At 36.6% G+C, this 14,739-nt stretch overlaps 1 protein-coding gene across 1 annotated transcript; it reads left to right on the forward strand.

Annotated features, from left to right (window-relative positions):
- Nucleotides 1–433: 433 nt before the first annotated feature.
- LOC114332017 (arginine and glutamate-rich protein 1-B-like) lies at nt 434–976 on the forward strand. The gene has a single exon (XM_028281713.1). It carries the CDS (start codon nt 434–436, stop codon nt 974–976), a length of 543 nt encoding a protein of 180 aa, XP_028137514.1.
- Nucleotides 977–14,739: the final 13,763 nt, after the last annotated feature.

Here is a 14,739-nt window from a genome sequence, read left to right on the forward strand (position 1 = left end):
AGACTGCCACTGCGTCCGGAGGCAACCGTGATAAAAAGCCTAGAGGAGTAAACCTCAATAAAATAATCCCCACTATCACGATGGAAGGCATCCTGCCAAAGATGTGAGAGATGCGAGGGTTAGAGCATCACAAACGATCCCTTAGAGATACCTGGCGACCTCCCGAAGTACCTAAGCCTTAGCGCAGTAAGGGCGCACTGCCGCGCCTGACGTATAGCACGTCCCTGCTCGTGGGACCATTTATGAGTAATATAAAAAAAAAAACAAAACTGACAGGTGACAACAATGACGACCATCGGCGAGATAATATGGACAATGCAACGGAGACTGATAAAAAGAATAGGGAAGAACAGTCGCAAGACGACTTAAAAAAAGAATTGGAAGGAGAAATGATGAATAGTGTTGAGAGGGAACTTGTAAGAAGACACAAAAAATGAATAGGTCAACTGTTGCAAAGCAGTCGACATTAGTAGAGGAGGAAATGATAGAATATAGTGAAAACGAGGAAGAACAGATAGGGGAGAAACAACCACAGGAGGAAGAAGTAGACAACATTAAAGAAGGATGGCAGAGTATCGAAGAAAGTGTGCTGGCGTCAATCTTCCTAGATGAATATCAGCGTAAGGAGATCATAAACATCAAAAAAAGGAAAGCTGAAAGCATGGAGAGGATAAATGACCTCAAGAGGGAAAGGCTGGAGGAGAGCATACGGTTTCTAAATGAATCCAAACAGGAAAAAATAAATAGGAAATTGGAGGAATTAAATACAAAATTCGAAGAAATGTTCAATAAATTAAGCGAGCAGCTTAAGGAAAAGGTGGAGATGGACAACGATTTAAAAAAATTGATAGGGATTATAAAATCCACCAACAACAAAAAGGAGGAGGATAGTACAACGGAAAAAACACCAAACGAATTAAAATGTGACCACTGTAAATTAAAAGTGGAGCAAGAGAGGCAGAAACAAGAACAATAAAAAATCAAAAGGGCCTTAAATATGGGGAGAGGGAAAAAAACTTTTATGAGCATATGCGACACTAAATGGGAAGAGAAACTATATGAAAAGACAAAGTGGGAACAAGCGGGCCTACTGGAAACAGTAGAAAAAAAACGGTCTTGTTTTTACAAAAAAGGACGCGAAAGATAAAGACGTAGAAAACACAATTAAAGACGTAGGGGAGGACCTAGCGGAGATGCTAGAAGAAATAGAAGAGGGAGAAATAAATTACCTGGAGAACACCAGAAGAAAAGCAAATAAAAAAACAACATGGTATACTTTCGTTGCCAGATTAGAAAAAGAACAGGGGGGAGACGCATACAATATGGCAGTAAAAGCGATAAAGGAAATAAGGAAGGAGACAAACGAAATCCCAGAGGTCGTGAGGGTCGTAGTCGCAAACGACCTGAATAAAGAGACTATAAGGAAAGCCCTCGAATATGTAGGACATGGATAAACTATATCCTGGGAGATTTTAGTAAGAGGTAAGGAATTCGGTGCAGAGAGGAAAGTGGAACAAGAGGAAGCTCTCCTTATAAAAATGGACAAAGAGAAAAAATACAACGAGGCACTAAGTGAGATGAAGAATAAGATAGACATAGGAAAGATGGGGATCCAAGTAGACAGGTTAAAAAGAACAAATGGGGGATCTCCTAGTAAAGATAAAGGGGAGGGGAGCAGCACAAAAACTGAAGGCAGAACTTAACAACAAAATGCAAGGAATAAATACAACAATAAGGAGAAAGGAACATTTCTTCACTATAGCGAATTTAGACCCAGGAGTGAGTGAGAAAAGTCTAAGAGAAGGGATCAAAAGCTATACGGGCATCCCGGAAGGAGAAATTGGCATAAAAGTACTGAGGACGAATAAACACGGGGAGCAGGTGGCCACAATAGCCGTACGACCCTCCAAAGCAGAAGAACTGAGGAGGTATGGCACAATTAAGATCGGATGGACAAGATGCCCGGTAATGGAGAGGTACGCCCCGGTGAGATGTTTTAAGTGTCTAAAGTTTGGCCACAGTGCCTACGAGTGTAAAGAGGAGAGCAGGGCGGCTTGCTGTTATAACTGCCTGAAAACAGGACACACTTCCGCAAACTGTAATAATAAAGCATATTGTTCAGTTTGCAAAGAGGAAGGGCATAGAATGGACAGGATGGCCTGTCCAGCCTATCGAGCCCTAGTGTACGGAAGGGGGGATGAGGGAGAACCCCCAAGAAACGAATAAAAGGAACGAAATAGACTTCCTGGAAAACGAGGGTGGGCCCATATACAGCCCACCTAGGTTGTATTTTATTTATACAAATTTTAAAATTACTAATTTATTATTTTATAGATCTATTTTATTATTTACATTAGCTCTTTTAACTCTATGTTACTATTTTAACTATTTCTATTTACCAAACTATTTTATTTATACACATTTTACCTATTTATTTTGATTATTCATTTTATCTATTATACTCATTTATTTATTTATTCTAGTTTTTAATTATTTTAATTTTTCAAAAAAAGGCGAATCCGATGCAGGGACGACTCTAGGGAACTGAACCAAAACGGACCTCAAGGATCAACCTGGTATACGGATATTGCAGGTGAACGTGGGCAGAGCACGTAGAGCACACGATCTTGTCCACTTAAAAGCCTGCAAGCTGGAAACTGACCTGCTCATCGTCCCCGAACCAAACAAAAAAATAACATCGAACGGTGGATGGGTACAAGATAAGGGCAAAAATGTGGCGGTGCTCATGAGAAATAGGGATCTAGGGTGCGGGGCATTGTCAGAGGCGGAAATCACATACTCATCAAACTGAGGGATTTCAGCATCCTGGCATGCTACATATCACCGAACATCCCTATGTTAAGATACAAGACTATTGTAGATGAGATAATGAGCGCCGCCACAAGAGAGAAAGAAATCTTGGTTGCCGGGGATATCAATGCTAAATCGAGGTTATGGGGTTCCCCCATATATGACAAAAAGGGGGAACTTTGGAACGAATGGGTAGCCCAGGCTGGCCTCCAGGCTTAAATAATAATAAACCAACTTTTGTAAGAGGGGCCAGCCAGACACATATTGATGTAACTATCGCAACTGAAGGGCTATCCAAAAGAATACAGGGATGGGATGTCCTCGACGACCAGTTATTTACCTACCACCGTTACATCCAGTACGAGGTTAAGGTGAAAGGGAAAGTAAGACGACCGATAGGAAACACCGAAATCTATTTTAACAAAACCACATACCTATCGGAGGTCAGAAAGATCAACGAGGAAGAGATTTCTGACCTTGGCCAACTGAGAAGAGCATTAGAAAATGCAGCAAAGTTGGCCACCGTGAAGAAAAAGAATAACAAAAAATCCCCCTACTGGTGGACGGATGAGATAGAAGGTCTACGGGAAAGATGCCTCAGAGCTCGAAGGAATTACACGAGAAGCCAGGGCAACCTCGAGCTCAAAGGAATCTACAAAGAACTAAAGAAAACACTGAATAAAAAACTAAAACAAGAAAAAAAGGAAAAGTGGCAGACCCTGATAAAAGCATTGGATGAGGATATATGGGGTGATGCCTACAAAATTACCATGAAGTCATTAAGGATAATGGCCCCATATAAACTGGACGAGGACCAGCGGATGAAATCGGTTGAACTCCTCTTCCCCACTAAGGACATTCAAACTTTTACAAAAAGCTTTCCAACGATGGTGGAGGAGTTCACGGAAGAGGAAATAAAAACCGCTGGTCAGGAGATGAAGACGGGGAAAGCTTCCGACCCCGACGGGCTGCCACCAGAGGCAATTAAGATAATAGCAACGGAGAAACCAGGTTTGATCAGAAGAATATTCAACGACCTACTGCAGAAGCAAGAGTTTCCCAGGGACTTAAAAGAAGCGAACCTTGTTTTGCTCATAAAGCCTGGGAAACCCCCCGATTCAGCATCCTCTTATCGGCCAATATGCCCCCTGGACTGCCTTGGTAAGTTCTACGAGGGACTTATCAAGAAAAGGCTGGAAGGCATGTTGGAAGATGAGAGAGTATTATCACAACAATACGGATTTCGAAAAGGTCGATCGACCGTCGATGCCGCGACCTGGATAAGAGACGCGGCTAGAGCAAGCAAAAAAAGATGGGTGGTCCTTGTTCTGTTGGACATAAAAAACGCTTTTAATTCAGCAAACTGGGGCCTCATAGTAGACAGAATCGTCCAACATAATAAAGGACTATCTGTCCGAGAGAACCGTATGCATATAAAAAAATGGAAATGACCGCGGGAGTACCCCAAGGGTCGGTCCTGGGACCCACACTATGGAACATACTATACAACGGGGTACTAGAAGTAGATAAGATGAGAGGAGTAAGAGCAATTGCATACGCGGACGACCTGGCTCTACTAGTAGAAGACGACATGAATTGGGGTATAAGAGAGAGAGTAAACAAATCAATCAAGACAACCGCGGAATGGATAGAAAGAAATGACCTAAAGCAGTAGAGAAAACAGAAGCGATAAACTTGAGGGGACCGAGAGATAGAAAAGATATAGTATTTGAGTACAAAGGCTCTGAAATAAGACCCCAGAAGATAGTTAAATATCTAGGAATTACTTTTGACGACAAACGGACATTCGGACCACACGTGCAAGAGGCATGTCGGAAAGCGGAAGAAAGGACTTCCACGTTAAGCAAGTTAATGCCAAATATAGGGGGTCTTGGATCTCATAAAAGAGCGGTAATATTGCAATCAATTTTATCCATCGCACTATACGGAGCCCCAGTATGGCACGAGGCCCTGGAGAAGAAGAAATATGAATAAATATGAAGAAATATACATGCTTCTTAGAGTACAGAGAAAACCTCTGATCAGGGTGTGCAGCGCGTACAGAACCGTATCAACTATTGCCTTACAGGTTGTGGCTGGTTCTGTTCCGGTGCACATTCTGGCCAAAGAAAGAGTCCGAATGTATCAGAGGGGTAACGGGGCAATTGGTTCAGGACCTCAAGAACGAAACAGAAGTTTAGAGATGTGGCAGAGGGAATGGGCAGCCGAGGTCTAAAAGGCAGCCTGGACGAGATCTCTGATTCCGGATGTAGTAAGGTGGTATGAGTGCAGGCGCAGGCGCGTCAATTACTACTTTACACAGTTCTTGACGGGACATGGATCGTTCAGATCATATACCTATCGTATAAAGAAGACCGCGGACGATCTATGCCCCGAGTGTGGAGTGGTGGATGACGCGCAACATATCGTATTCGTATGCCCGGCATACCGTGCGGGGTTTACCGAGCTGCAGCTGGGTCTGGGGTCTCCTCTAGGCGAGCCTAACGAACTTATGGATAAAGCTATCAATAGCAAGAGTGATTTCGACCTGGTCATTGCCTTTGTTACCAAAACAATGAAGCATAAAGAGGAAAAAGAGAGGCGACTGCAAGCGGGATGACCCTTATTATTCATTTTTTTTAACGTGTTTGTATTGTAGAGGGCAGCTAGGGTGGGAGGATCTTTTACATCCAACCTACCCTGACTGCTTTATCATGTTATTTTACTTTATTTTATTAATAGGGAAGTCTATTTACGTAATAATTTATAAGGTATGAGTGTGAAAGTGAGTGTGAGTGAATGAAAACATGAATGCTTGGAGTTACTCGTAATTGCCGACTGGTATCTTCTTGCTAGTTTCATGCTGGATGGGGGGCACCCCGGTTGCTGGTTGCACGGGACGGTTGTCTTCACTGGCCGGTCATTTGCGAGGTGTGTGTGGGGCGGGGCAGCTAGGGGGTCACTTAGTCTGCGGAACGCACGCGAAGGGTGCCAGGGGGAGTTAAGAGTAAGGTCGACGGGTCAGTGTATATACTCGCTAAGAGTGGTCCCAGACCCGTCAGCTGGAGAAAGAGGAGGTGAGTTTAGTTGGTAGGCGATCCGGCACGGTGAAGCGTGGCGGATTGAATCCAACCCACCTGGGACACCTTCCCAGACGGTCTTTAGAAGATTCTCACCTCCCAAAAAAAAGACGTCACACGATCAAACCAGTGAAACATAATCAAACGGCAGAAATAACTAAAAGACTCCGAATTACTTGGGCAGCAGTAGAAAGACTCAGTAAATGGAGACGATGACACTTACAGAGGTATCAGCCGATCAGCCGAGGATCAGCGGATCGAACGAGCTATGTTAGGAGTAAGTCTGAGGGAACATACCTATATGGAATGAGGACGTGCGAAGCAGGACGAAAGTGGAAGATGTAATCGGAAGGATTGCGCAAATAAAATGGAACTGGGTAGACACGTGGCATGACAACATATCGAAAGGTGGACGAAAAACATTGTACATTGGAGACCACGCGAGCACATAGCCGTAGTAGAGGAAGACCACAAAAATGATGACTAGACGACATCAAAGCAAAAATGGGGAGTAACTTTTACCAAATAGCATAAAACAGAGAAGAATGGAGAACTCATGTGGAGGCCTTTGCCCAGAAGTGAATGCAAACAGGCTGAAGAAGAAGAAGAAGAATGTGGCTAAATGGGCCCATTTATAATTTATAATATACATTGCAAAACTGAACCAAAATTGGTGTTATTTGTTTACTAGAATATTACAATCAATTATATTATATAGAAAAGCCTTATTAGCCTTATCATATTCAAAATTTGAGGAAACTGGCTAGGCTATACAAAAAGCTAGCTTATTTTGAAAATATGTACCTATAACAAACTGTCCACGACAAAATATCGTAACAGTAATATCATATGAAAAAGTTTAAAGTTAAAATTTATTCGAATAAAAATGTGCTAATTCTCGCAATCACTCACTCAATAAAAATCAATGTTTTATTTTTTACTCTTAGTACATTCTTTATCGGTCAAATATTGCAAAACCTCTAAATTTTAAAGAACCGCTTGGATTGACATGAAATTTGGCATACACATAGCTAATAAGTCAAACAAAAAAGTGATATTGTGCCGATGTGTGCTTTTGGCCTGGGGGTGGTTTTCACCCCCTCTTGGGGGTGAAAAAATATTCGTCCAAAATAAGTCCGGAAATGGATAAACTGACTAATTTTAAGTAATTTTTGTTCTATAGAGTTTTTTCACTAAGTCAATATTTTTCGAGTTATTTGCCAGTGAATATGTTCATTTTTTCAACAAAATAACCACGCTTTTAGACGGTTCTTCGCAAATAACTCAAATAGTAAGTATTTTGACGAAAAAATATTCTTAATAAAAATATAGCCTGTAAAAATTTTTAAAAAATGGTGTATATAATGTATATATCACGTCTCTATACCTAGTAGAAGCAGAGTTATAGCTAATGAAAAATAGGTTCATATTCGTCAAATTCCAAATGGAATACTTAATTACGTGAAATAACCAAAAATGAAGCACATTTCGGGGAAAACTAATTACAATTTATTTAAAGTGTTTAAAAAAGCTTCATTTTTGTTTTATAAAAAAAATTCTAGCATCAAAAGTAAACAAGTTACGCTCAAAATAAAGTTAGTCCCTTTTTTGGTAAAAAAATCGGGAAAATCACCCCCTAATTAGTATCTCAAATGAACTTGATCGTTACGACTCCACAAGTTTCTTGACTCCTGTATGTATTGTTTATATGATCTGTACGTTTTATCGGTTCAAAGTCCTTATTTTTGAAAGGGCTGTAGTTAAAAGGGGTTGAACGTGTTACTGATCACAAATGTATACAAATTTAGAAAAAACAAATCTTAATCAATTTTTGTCTAACAGAAAAAAAATACATGATATTCAGAAAAGCAATGCTGACTTTTTTTGTTTTTAGAGATTTTTGGTATCTCTAACAATTTTTAATTTATTTTGAAAAAAATCATATTTTTCAAAATTAAAATTATTAAAAATTTTACTTTAAAACCAAATTTTTTCAAAAATAAGCACTTTGAATCGATGAAACCTGCAAATCATATAAACACAACATAAGTAAGGGATCGTGACCTGGAAGTTAACCAGTACAGTAACAAAATATTGTCTCCTAAATTAAGTGAATTTTACATTAGATATACCCGTTGAAAAATTACGAGAGTGAGTTGGTGAAGTTCCTGAGTAGGAGTTACATCAGAGGCTCTGTAAGTCATATTACATTAAATCAATAAGAGTATTAAACAAGAATAACCATTTAATAACACGAGAATAACCTTCAATTATTTCAATAATTACACCGGTTAATTGGCTTGTTACTGTCTTAATACAGGACCGTAATCAGATCAAATGATTTATTTCAACGTTTATTTAAATGGCAAACATTAATTTCGAATGAGCTCAAGAAATGAGCTCTACTTCACCACCAACACCTATAAAAACGTATTCAGCAGTTACCAGTACTCCTTCTAATGCTAGTTTTCCATCCAGAAAGCAATCTGTTGTATTCAGCTCGTTGGAAAATGTAAAACTTGAAGATTACCTTATATCACTTGGATCAGTTATATCTCCAAAAGATATACTATTCATCTCACGTATATCTAATAACAGAATTTGTATTTATTTATCTAAAGAAGAATTAGTGGACAAATTTATCAATATTCATCAAGGAAAAATCAGAGTTAACAATCAAATAATAAAAGGAAGAAGATTAATTACTCCTAGTGAACGACTAATATTATCCAATGTATCCCCATCAATTCCACATACTATTCTAGAAACAGAACTACAGAAACTAGGTGCTAAACCAAGGGCGGATCCAGGACCGATTTTCGGGAGGGGCCATGCACTTTTTTTTGGAGGGTGACCCGGGGGGTCTGGTGGTAATTTTTAAAAATTTGGGTTACAATGGTGAGTTTTAAGGCACTTTTCACACACTATTGAGTGCCATAAAGACACTCAAAATTTATCGTTTTTAAAGTATTATTAAAGTCAATACCGATTCCTACACTCATTCTGTATTTGCACTAATTAGGTATTTTTATCTTCTCATAATCGTCAATGAACTTGACAGTCTTCACGAATATTGTTATTGTGTATGTATCTCAAATTTAGAAAAAGCTGTTCCACGTAGTATACGTCGGCCATTTCGTCAAATATGATAAGGTAACAATTTTCACTTTGAACCTGATTCATTATTTATTCAATCATTTATTCACCACAACATGTTATCAATTGACTTTGATTGGTGTTACTAATGTATGTTGCTCGGGAAGATGCTGTGGATACACGTTGTTTAAGAGTCTAACAATTCACTCATTGCTAGGTCCAGCATCTTCTTCCAGAAGCAGACGGCCATCATTACGATGGCCTCTTAGAGAAATAATTTGTCGACCTAAGAACACTATAGACTCTACTATTGGTCGTAGTTTTTCTCTATTTTCTTGTATCTGTCTACACCTCTGAGAGTCTATCTGGTTAATGTCTGACTTTTGCGGGTTGCGATAACTTTATGGTTTTGTATGGTTCCGTCCCATGAGTGTGGCTAAAAATGTTAAAGGTTTCGTGACAAGGCTTTTGGCTGTCATCCCTTTATTGAAACAATATTTTTTATTAGAAAAATAAAACGGAATAGGTATTTGCAAAACAATCCCTTTTTTAATGTGCGAAAGTACCAACGAACTCCTTTGTTCTAAGTGCTGGTGACCCAAGTAACGCTAAATTTCTTTTTTATTCTTTGTGTGTACAGAATATGGAAATTGATAATATTGATGGCTGCCAAAGTTGTTTTAACAAATGTCACTTTGTAAAATTATCAACATTTTGATTTACAAAACATCCTGTCATTCTTAAAGCTTCCGTTACTGCTTTTGTTCAATTATAGTTCAGAAGATAGCTGTATCCCCTGTTTTGTGCATATATAAGTATGTGTTTAAAACTACAAATATTTAAACTTCTATTTTTTAAATTCTCGGAGGGGGCCATGGCCCCATGGCCCCCTCCCTGGATCCGCCCTTGTGCTAAACTTATGTCTCCCATATCATTCCTTAGAATTAGCACATCTCGTCCTGAATTTCAACACATACTAAGTTTCCGCAGACAGGTATATATTTCACCTTTAGTCGACCTAATACTTCCTGAATCATTATTAATTTCTAATGACAATACAACCAATAGAATTTTTATGTCTTTAGACCAACATTCATGTTATATTTGTAAATATATTGATCATGTAGCCTCAAACTGTCCTCAAAAAAATAATAACTTCAATTCAGTAATAAGTAACACGGTAATTGCAGCAGACACTATATCTGACGTGACAATACATTCAGCTCAAATCCATTCTGAACCGAATCATTTTGTAGAAGATAGTCAATCTAAACAACATAAAAATAAAGACTTTAATATAACAAACAAATGCGACACACCAAAGCCAGAAACCGAGAACCCGCCAACAAATAAAGATATAAACGTTAATGAACCAGGACCAGAAACCAATGAATCATCGTTCACTCCACAAATTAACGAAGAGCTAACACTACAAATACAGAGCAAAAGATCTTTCTCTGAAACAGTAACACCACCTGATACTCCCGAATGTTTTAAACAACCTACTACAGATACACGTTCAAAAAAGAAGAAGACTATTCAAATAAGAGATACTATTGATATAAAGAAACAAATGGAACCAACTAAAGCATTTTTTGAAGACGAAAAAAATCACACTGTTCTTAATTATCAAGAAACGATACACTTTTTTGAAAACGCATATGGTTCAGCTGACACATTGAGTGTTGCTCAAAGTTTCACAAAAGATATTGAGGGATTACTAGAATTATTAGACAACATCTATCTTCTGTTCGATGAAAAAATCATGAAAACACGTTGTACAAAAATTAAACGTAAAACATTTAAACAGTTGGATGTATTATCTTCCTCCTCCGAAATAGATAGCGATCAAGTACAAGAATAAAAATAATTTTTAACATATACGTATAACAAAATGTCAATACTACAGTGGAACATAAACGGTTTTTACACACAACTAGAAATGCTTAAATTATTAATTGCCAAACACTTACCGTCAATTATATGCCTCCAAGAGACTAATTTTACTGAACAGAAATTAGCAAAATTAAACGCATTTAAAGGTTATCATAAAAACCGACATGATTCTAAAAGAGCTAGTGGAGGAGTTTCTATTTATGTAAATAATTCATTGGAGTCTGAGCAAATACCTTTAAATACCAACTTTGAAGTAGTAGCAGTAAGCATAAAAACTCCCAAAGTTATTAATATCTGCAACATTTATTTTCCACCAAATACTGGTATAAGTATAAAAGAAATAACTTAAATTATAGATCAAATTCCATCGCCTAAGATTGTAGTGGGAGATTTTAATGGGCACAATCCACTTTGGGGTTCTAATAGGTATAACAAAATAGGACACATAATAGAAACTGTCATTAATAATACTAGTATTACTCTGATTAACGATGGATCTCCAACAAGATTTGATTCTTTTATTGGAAACACTTCCTGTATCGACTTATCTCTTGCAGATCCTTCTTTAGTACAAAACATAACTTGGGAAGCTAGTACACAACTGTGTGGGAGTGATCATTTTCCCATATTTATACATTTCGAAGATAAACAAGAAATTCAACCTTACACTAGATGGAATACAGAAATAGAGGATTGGTCACCATATACACAGTTCGTGGAGAATCAACTAGATTCTTTTTCAGATCCATCTCCTAATGATAATACAAACGACATAGTAAATAAATTTTCCTCCGTCATACTTACAGCGGCAGATCATTTCATCGGAAAAAAGAAAATAGTAAGAAATCGCATAGGAGTACCATGGTGGAGTGTGGAGTACACTGTCAAGATGCTATAAAGAAGACTCACAGAGCTTTCAATAGATATAAAAAAACAGAAAACACAAGAAAATCTCCTGGAATATAAGAAGTTAAGAGCCATAAGTAGAAAAGTGGTCAAAGAAGCAAAAAAGGAATCATGGAAAAAATTTTTATCAACAATAAACAGTACAACCCCGGCATCAATAGTGTGGAAACAAATTAACAAAATTTCGGGACGTCACACAAACTCTTCAATAAGATATTTAGAATATAATAACAAAATTCATACATCTAGACCTCAGATAGCTAATGCATTATCCTCATCATATGAGTCATATTCAAGTAATGAAAATTATTCTCAAGAGTTTTTACAGTTTAAGACTAAAGAAGAATTAGTCGAATTTAGTCATAATGAAACCGATAGCATGCCAATAAATTCACCAATATTAGAAGAAGAGTTAACTGAATCTAAAAATTCTATTAAAAACTCAAGTTCTGGTCCAGATGATATCCCTATCATTTTCCTTAAAAAGTTGCCTAGAAATGGAACTGCCTATTTACTAAAGATATATAACAAAATATGGCTTGAAGGAGTGTTTCCAAACACTTGAAATAATGTTTACACAATACCTATCCTTAAACCTGGTAAACCACGTTCAGGCCCAAACTCCTACCGGCCGGTATCGTTAGGATGTGCAATGAGCAAAGTACTCGAGAAATTAATCAACCAACGCCTTATTTGGATAATCGAGCAAAGATCTGTTATATCTAACATATATAATTAGCGTATGTGAGAAGGCAGCGAAAGTCATGCATTGCATTGCAAGCCTAGCACAAAGGGAATAAAGATTTCCGTTCCAGCATATGCGCGTATACCTGAGTACGATACTTGCCTCAATTGTAGGGTACGGTGCAAGTGTATGGGCACACAGACTAACAAATAATACAAATATTGAAAAACTGAATAAAGCACAGAGAGGTTTCCTTGTTAGAATGACAGGAGCCTTCAGTACTACGGCAACATCAGCTTTAACAGTCTTGACTGGTGTAATGCCCATGCACTTGGAAGCACAAAAACGTACATGTAGATATTGGCAAAGAAAAGAAAATTATGAAAAAATAATACAATTAATGGGAATAGAAATCAGAACAAAAAGAGAATTAGAAGAAATATTAAATAGAAAATGGCAAAACGAATCTCTATAATTTCATTCCAAATTTAAATAATATACCAAATTATTTTAACCCAAAAAAGGATTAATACATTTTCTTAGTACCCTACATACCTACATAGATTTAACTTAAAAGACAATGAATATTGTAAATGTGGAGAAATAGGCACACCAGAACACATAGTATTTAATTGCGAAAGACAAACAAATACACAAGAACTACAAAGAATGAGAAGAGACCTTCTTGGCATAAATATAGAAAATATAATACAAAATGAATAATTATTTAATACACTAAACAATTTAGCGGACAATCAAAGAAATAATTAGAATTATATAATATTAGACGAAGAAGAAATCAAGTAAATAATATCCAACCTCTATGAATTTGAATAAGAAATTATACAAAAAAAAAATTTAAAATTACATATAAAAATATAAAATAAAATATTGGAATAATTAAATAAATATTTATCTAATAAAAAATTAAAAATGAATATCAAATATAAAATAAAATAAATCAAAAATCAAAAAATTATTAATCAAACAAAAAAAAAATTAAACTAAAAACCTAAAATTTTAAAACTCAATGGTCTGAGGCTCACCGAAATACCATTAAGAATATCATAAAGTCGATTAGACCTGCACTTAAAATTATTCGTGACTATTTTTAGATGAAGAGTGCTGGCATTTCTCATCTGAGAATGAGAAATCTAAATTGTATCACTAATTTTTTAAAAAACCGAAGCTTCCAAGTAAAAGTGGACTATTTTATTTCAGACAAAAGAATACAGGAAAATGGTCCCCCAAGGATCATCGATTAGTGTTACTCTTTTTCTTGTTGCTATAAATAGCATTATGGAAAATGATACTCCACCAGTAAAGAGTAGACTATACGCAGATGAACTCATAGTTTATTGTAAAGGAAGAAACATAGAACTAATTAAACAAACTTTACAAGATGCTATTTTAAAATTACAAAAATGGTCAATGAAATCGGGAATGAAATTTAGTGCCAATAAAAGTAAATGTATTCATTTCACCAGTAAACGCAATGTTAGTAGTACCGAACTTTCAATGTTTAATAAAAAAATAGATTATGTTGATTGTATCAAATTCCTTGGAGTATATTTTGACAATTATTTAAATTTTAAGCAACATATTTATCATCTTAAAAAATCTTGCCAACAATATTTGAACATAATGAAGGTCCTATCTACTAAAAATTGGGGATGTGATCAAGATATCCTATTGACAGTATATAAAAGCCTTATTAGATCTAAAGTCGATTACGGCTCAATAGTGTATGGATCTACCAGTCAATCACTTTTAAAAGAGTTGCAAACAATCCAAAGTGCTGCTGTAAGAATAGCCTTAGGAGCTTTTTGTACTACACCCACAGATAGCTTACTATGTTTAGCAGGAGAAATGCCTCGGGAATTATGAAGACAATACCTAAGCCTAGCATATGCCGCAAATGTGTCAGCAAATAGTGAAAATCCCGTCAGAGATAATGTCTTTGCTTCTCGTTTTCACACAACATACCTTCAAAAGAAAAGTTCTAAGCCCCCTTTCTATGAAAGACTTAACAGATACATGACCAGTAATAATATTGTCTTCCCTACGTTATACCAAATCTCCTCCTCGGATTTTCAGAAAACCCTTTTTAGACATGAGTTTAACAAAGACTAGTAATCAACTGAATGCGCCTCTATGGTTAAACAATTTTATAGTAATATTGATAAGTATCAGGATTATCAATATATATATATATATATATATATATATATATATATATATATATATATATATATATATATATAT

The sequence above is a fragment of the Diabrotica virgifera genome, chromosome 1, assembly GCF_917563875.1.
Source record: "Diabrotica virgifera virgifera chromosome 1, PGI_DIABVI_V3a".
Classification (NCBI taxonomy): Eukaryota; Metazoa; Arthropoda; class Insecta; order Coleoptera; family Chrysomelidae; genus Diabrotica; species Diabrotica virgifera.

Excerpts from the sequence above, each read along its gene's own strand:
- LOC114332017 (XM_028281713.1), top strand. The coding sequence starts at position 434 with ATGAATAGGTCAACTGTTGCAAAGCAGTCGACATTAGTAGAGGAGGAA.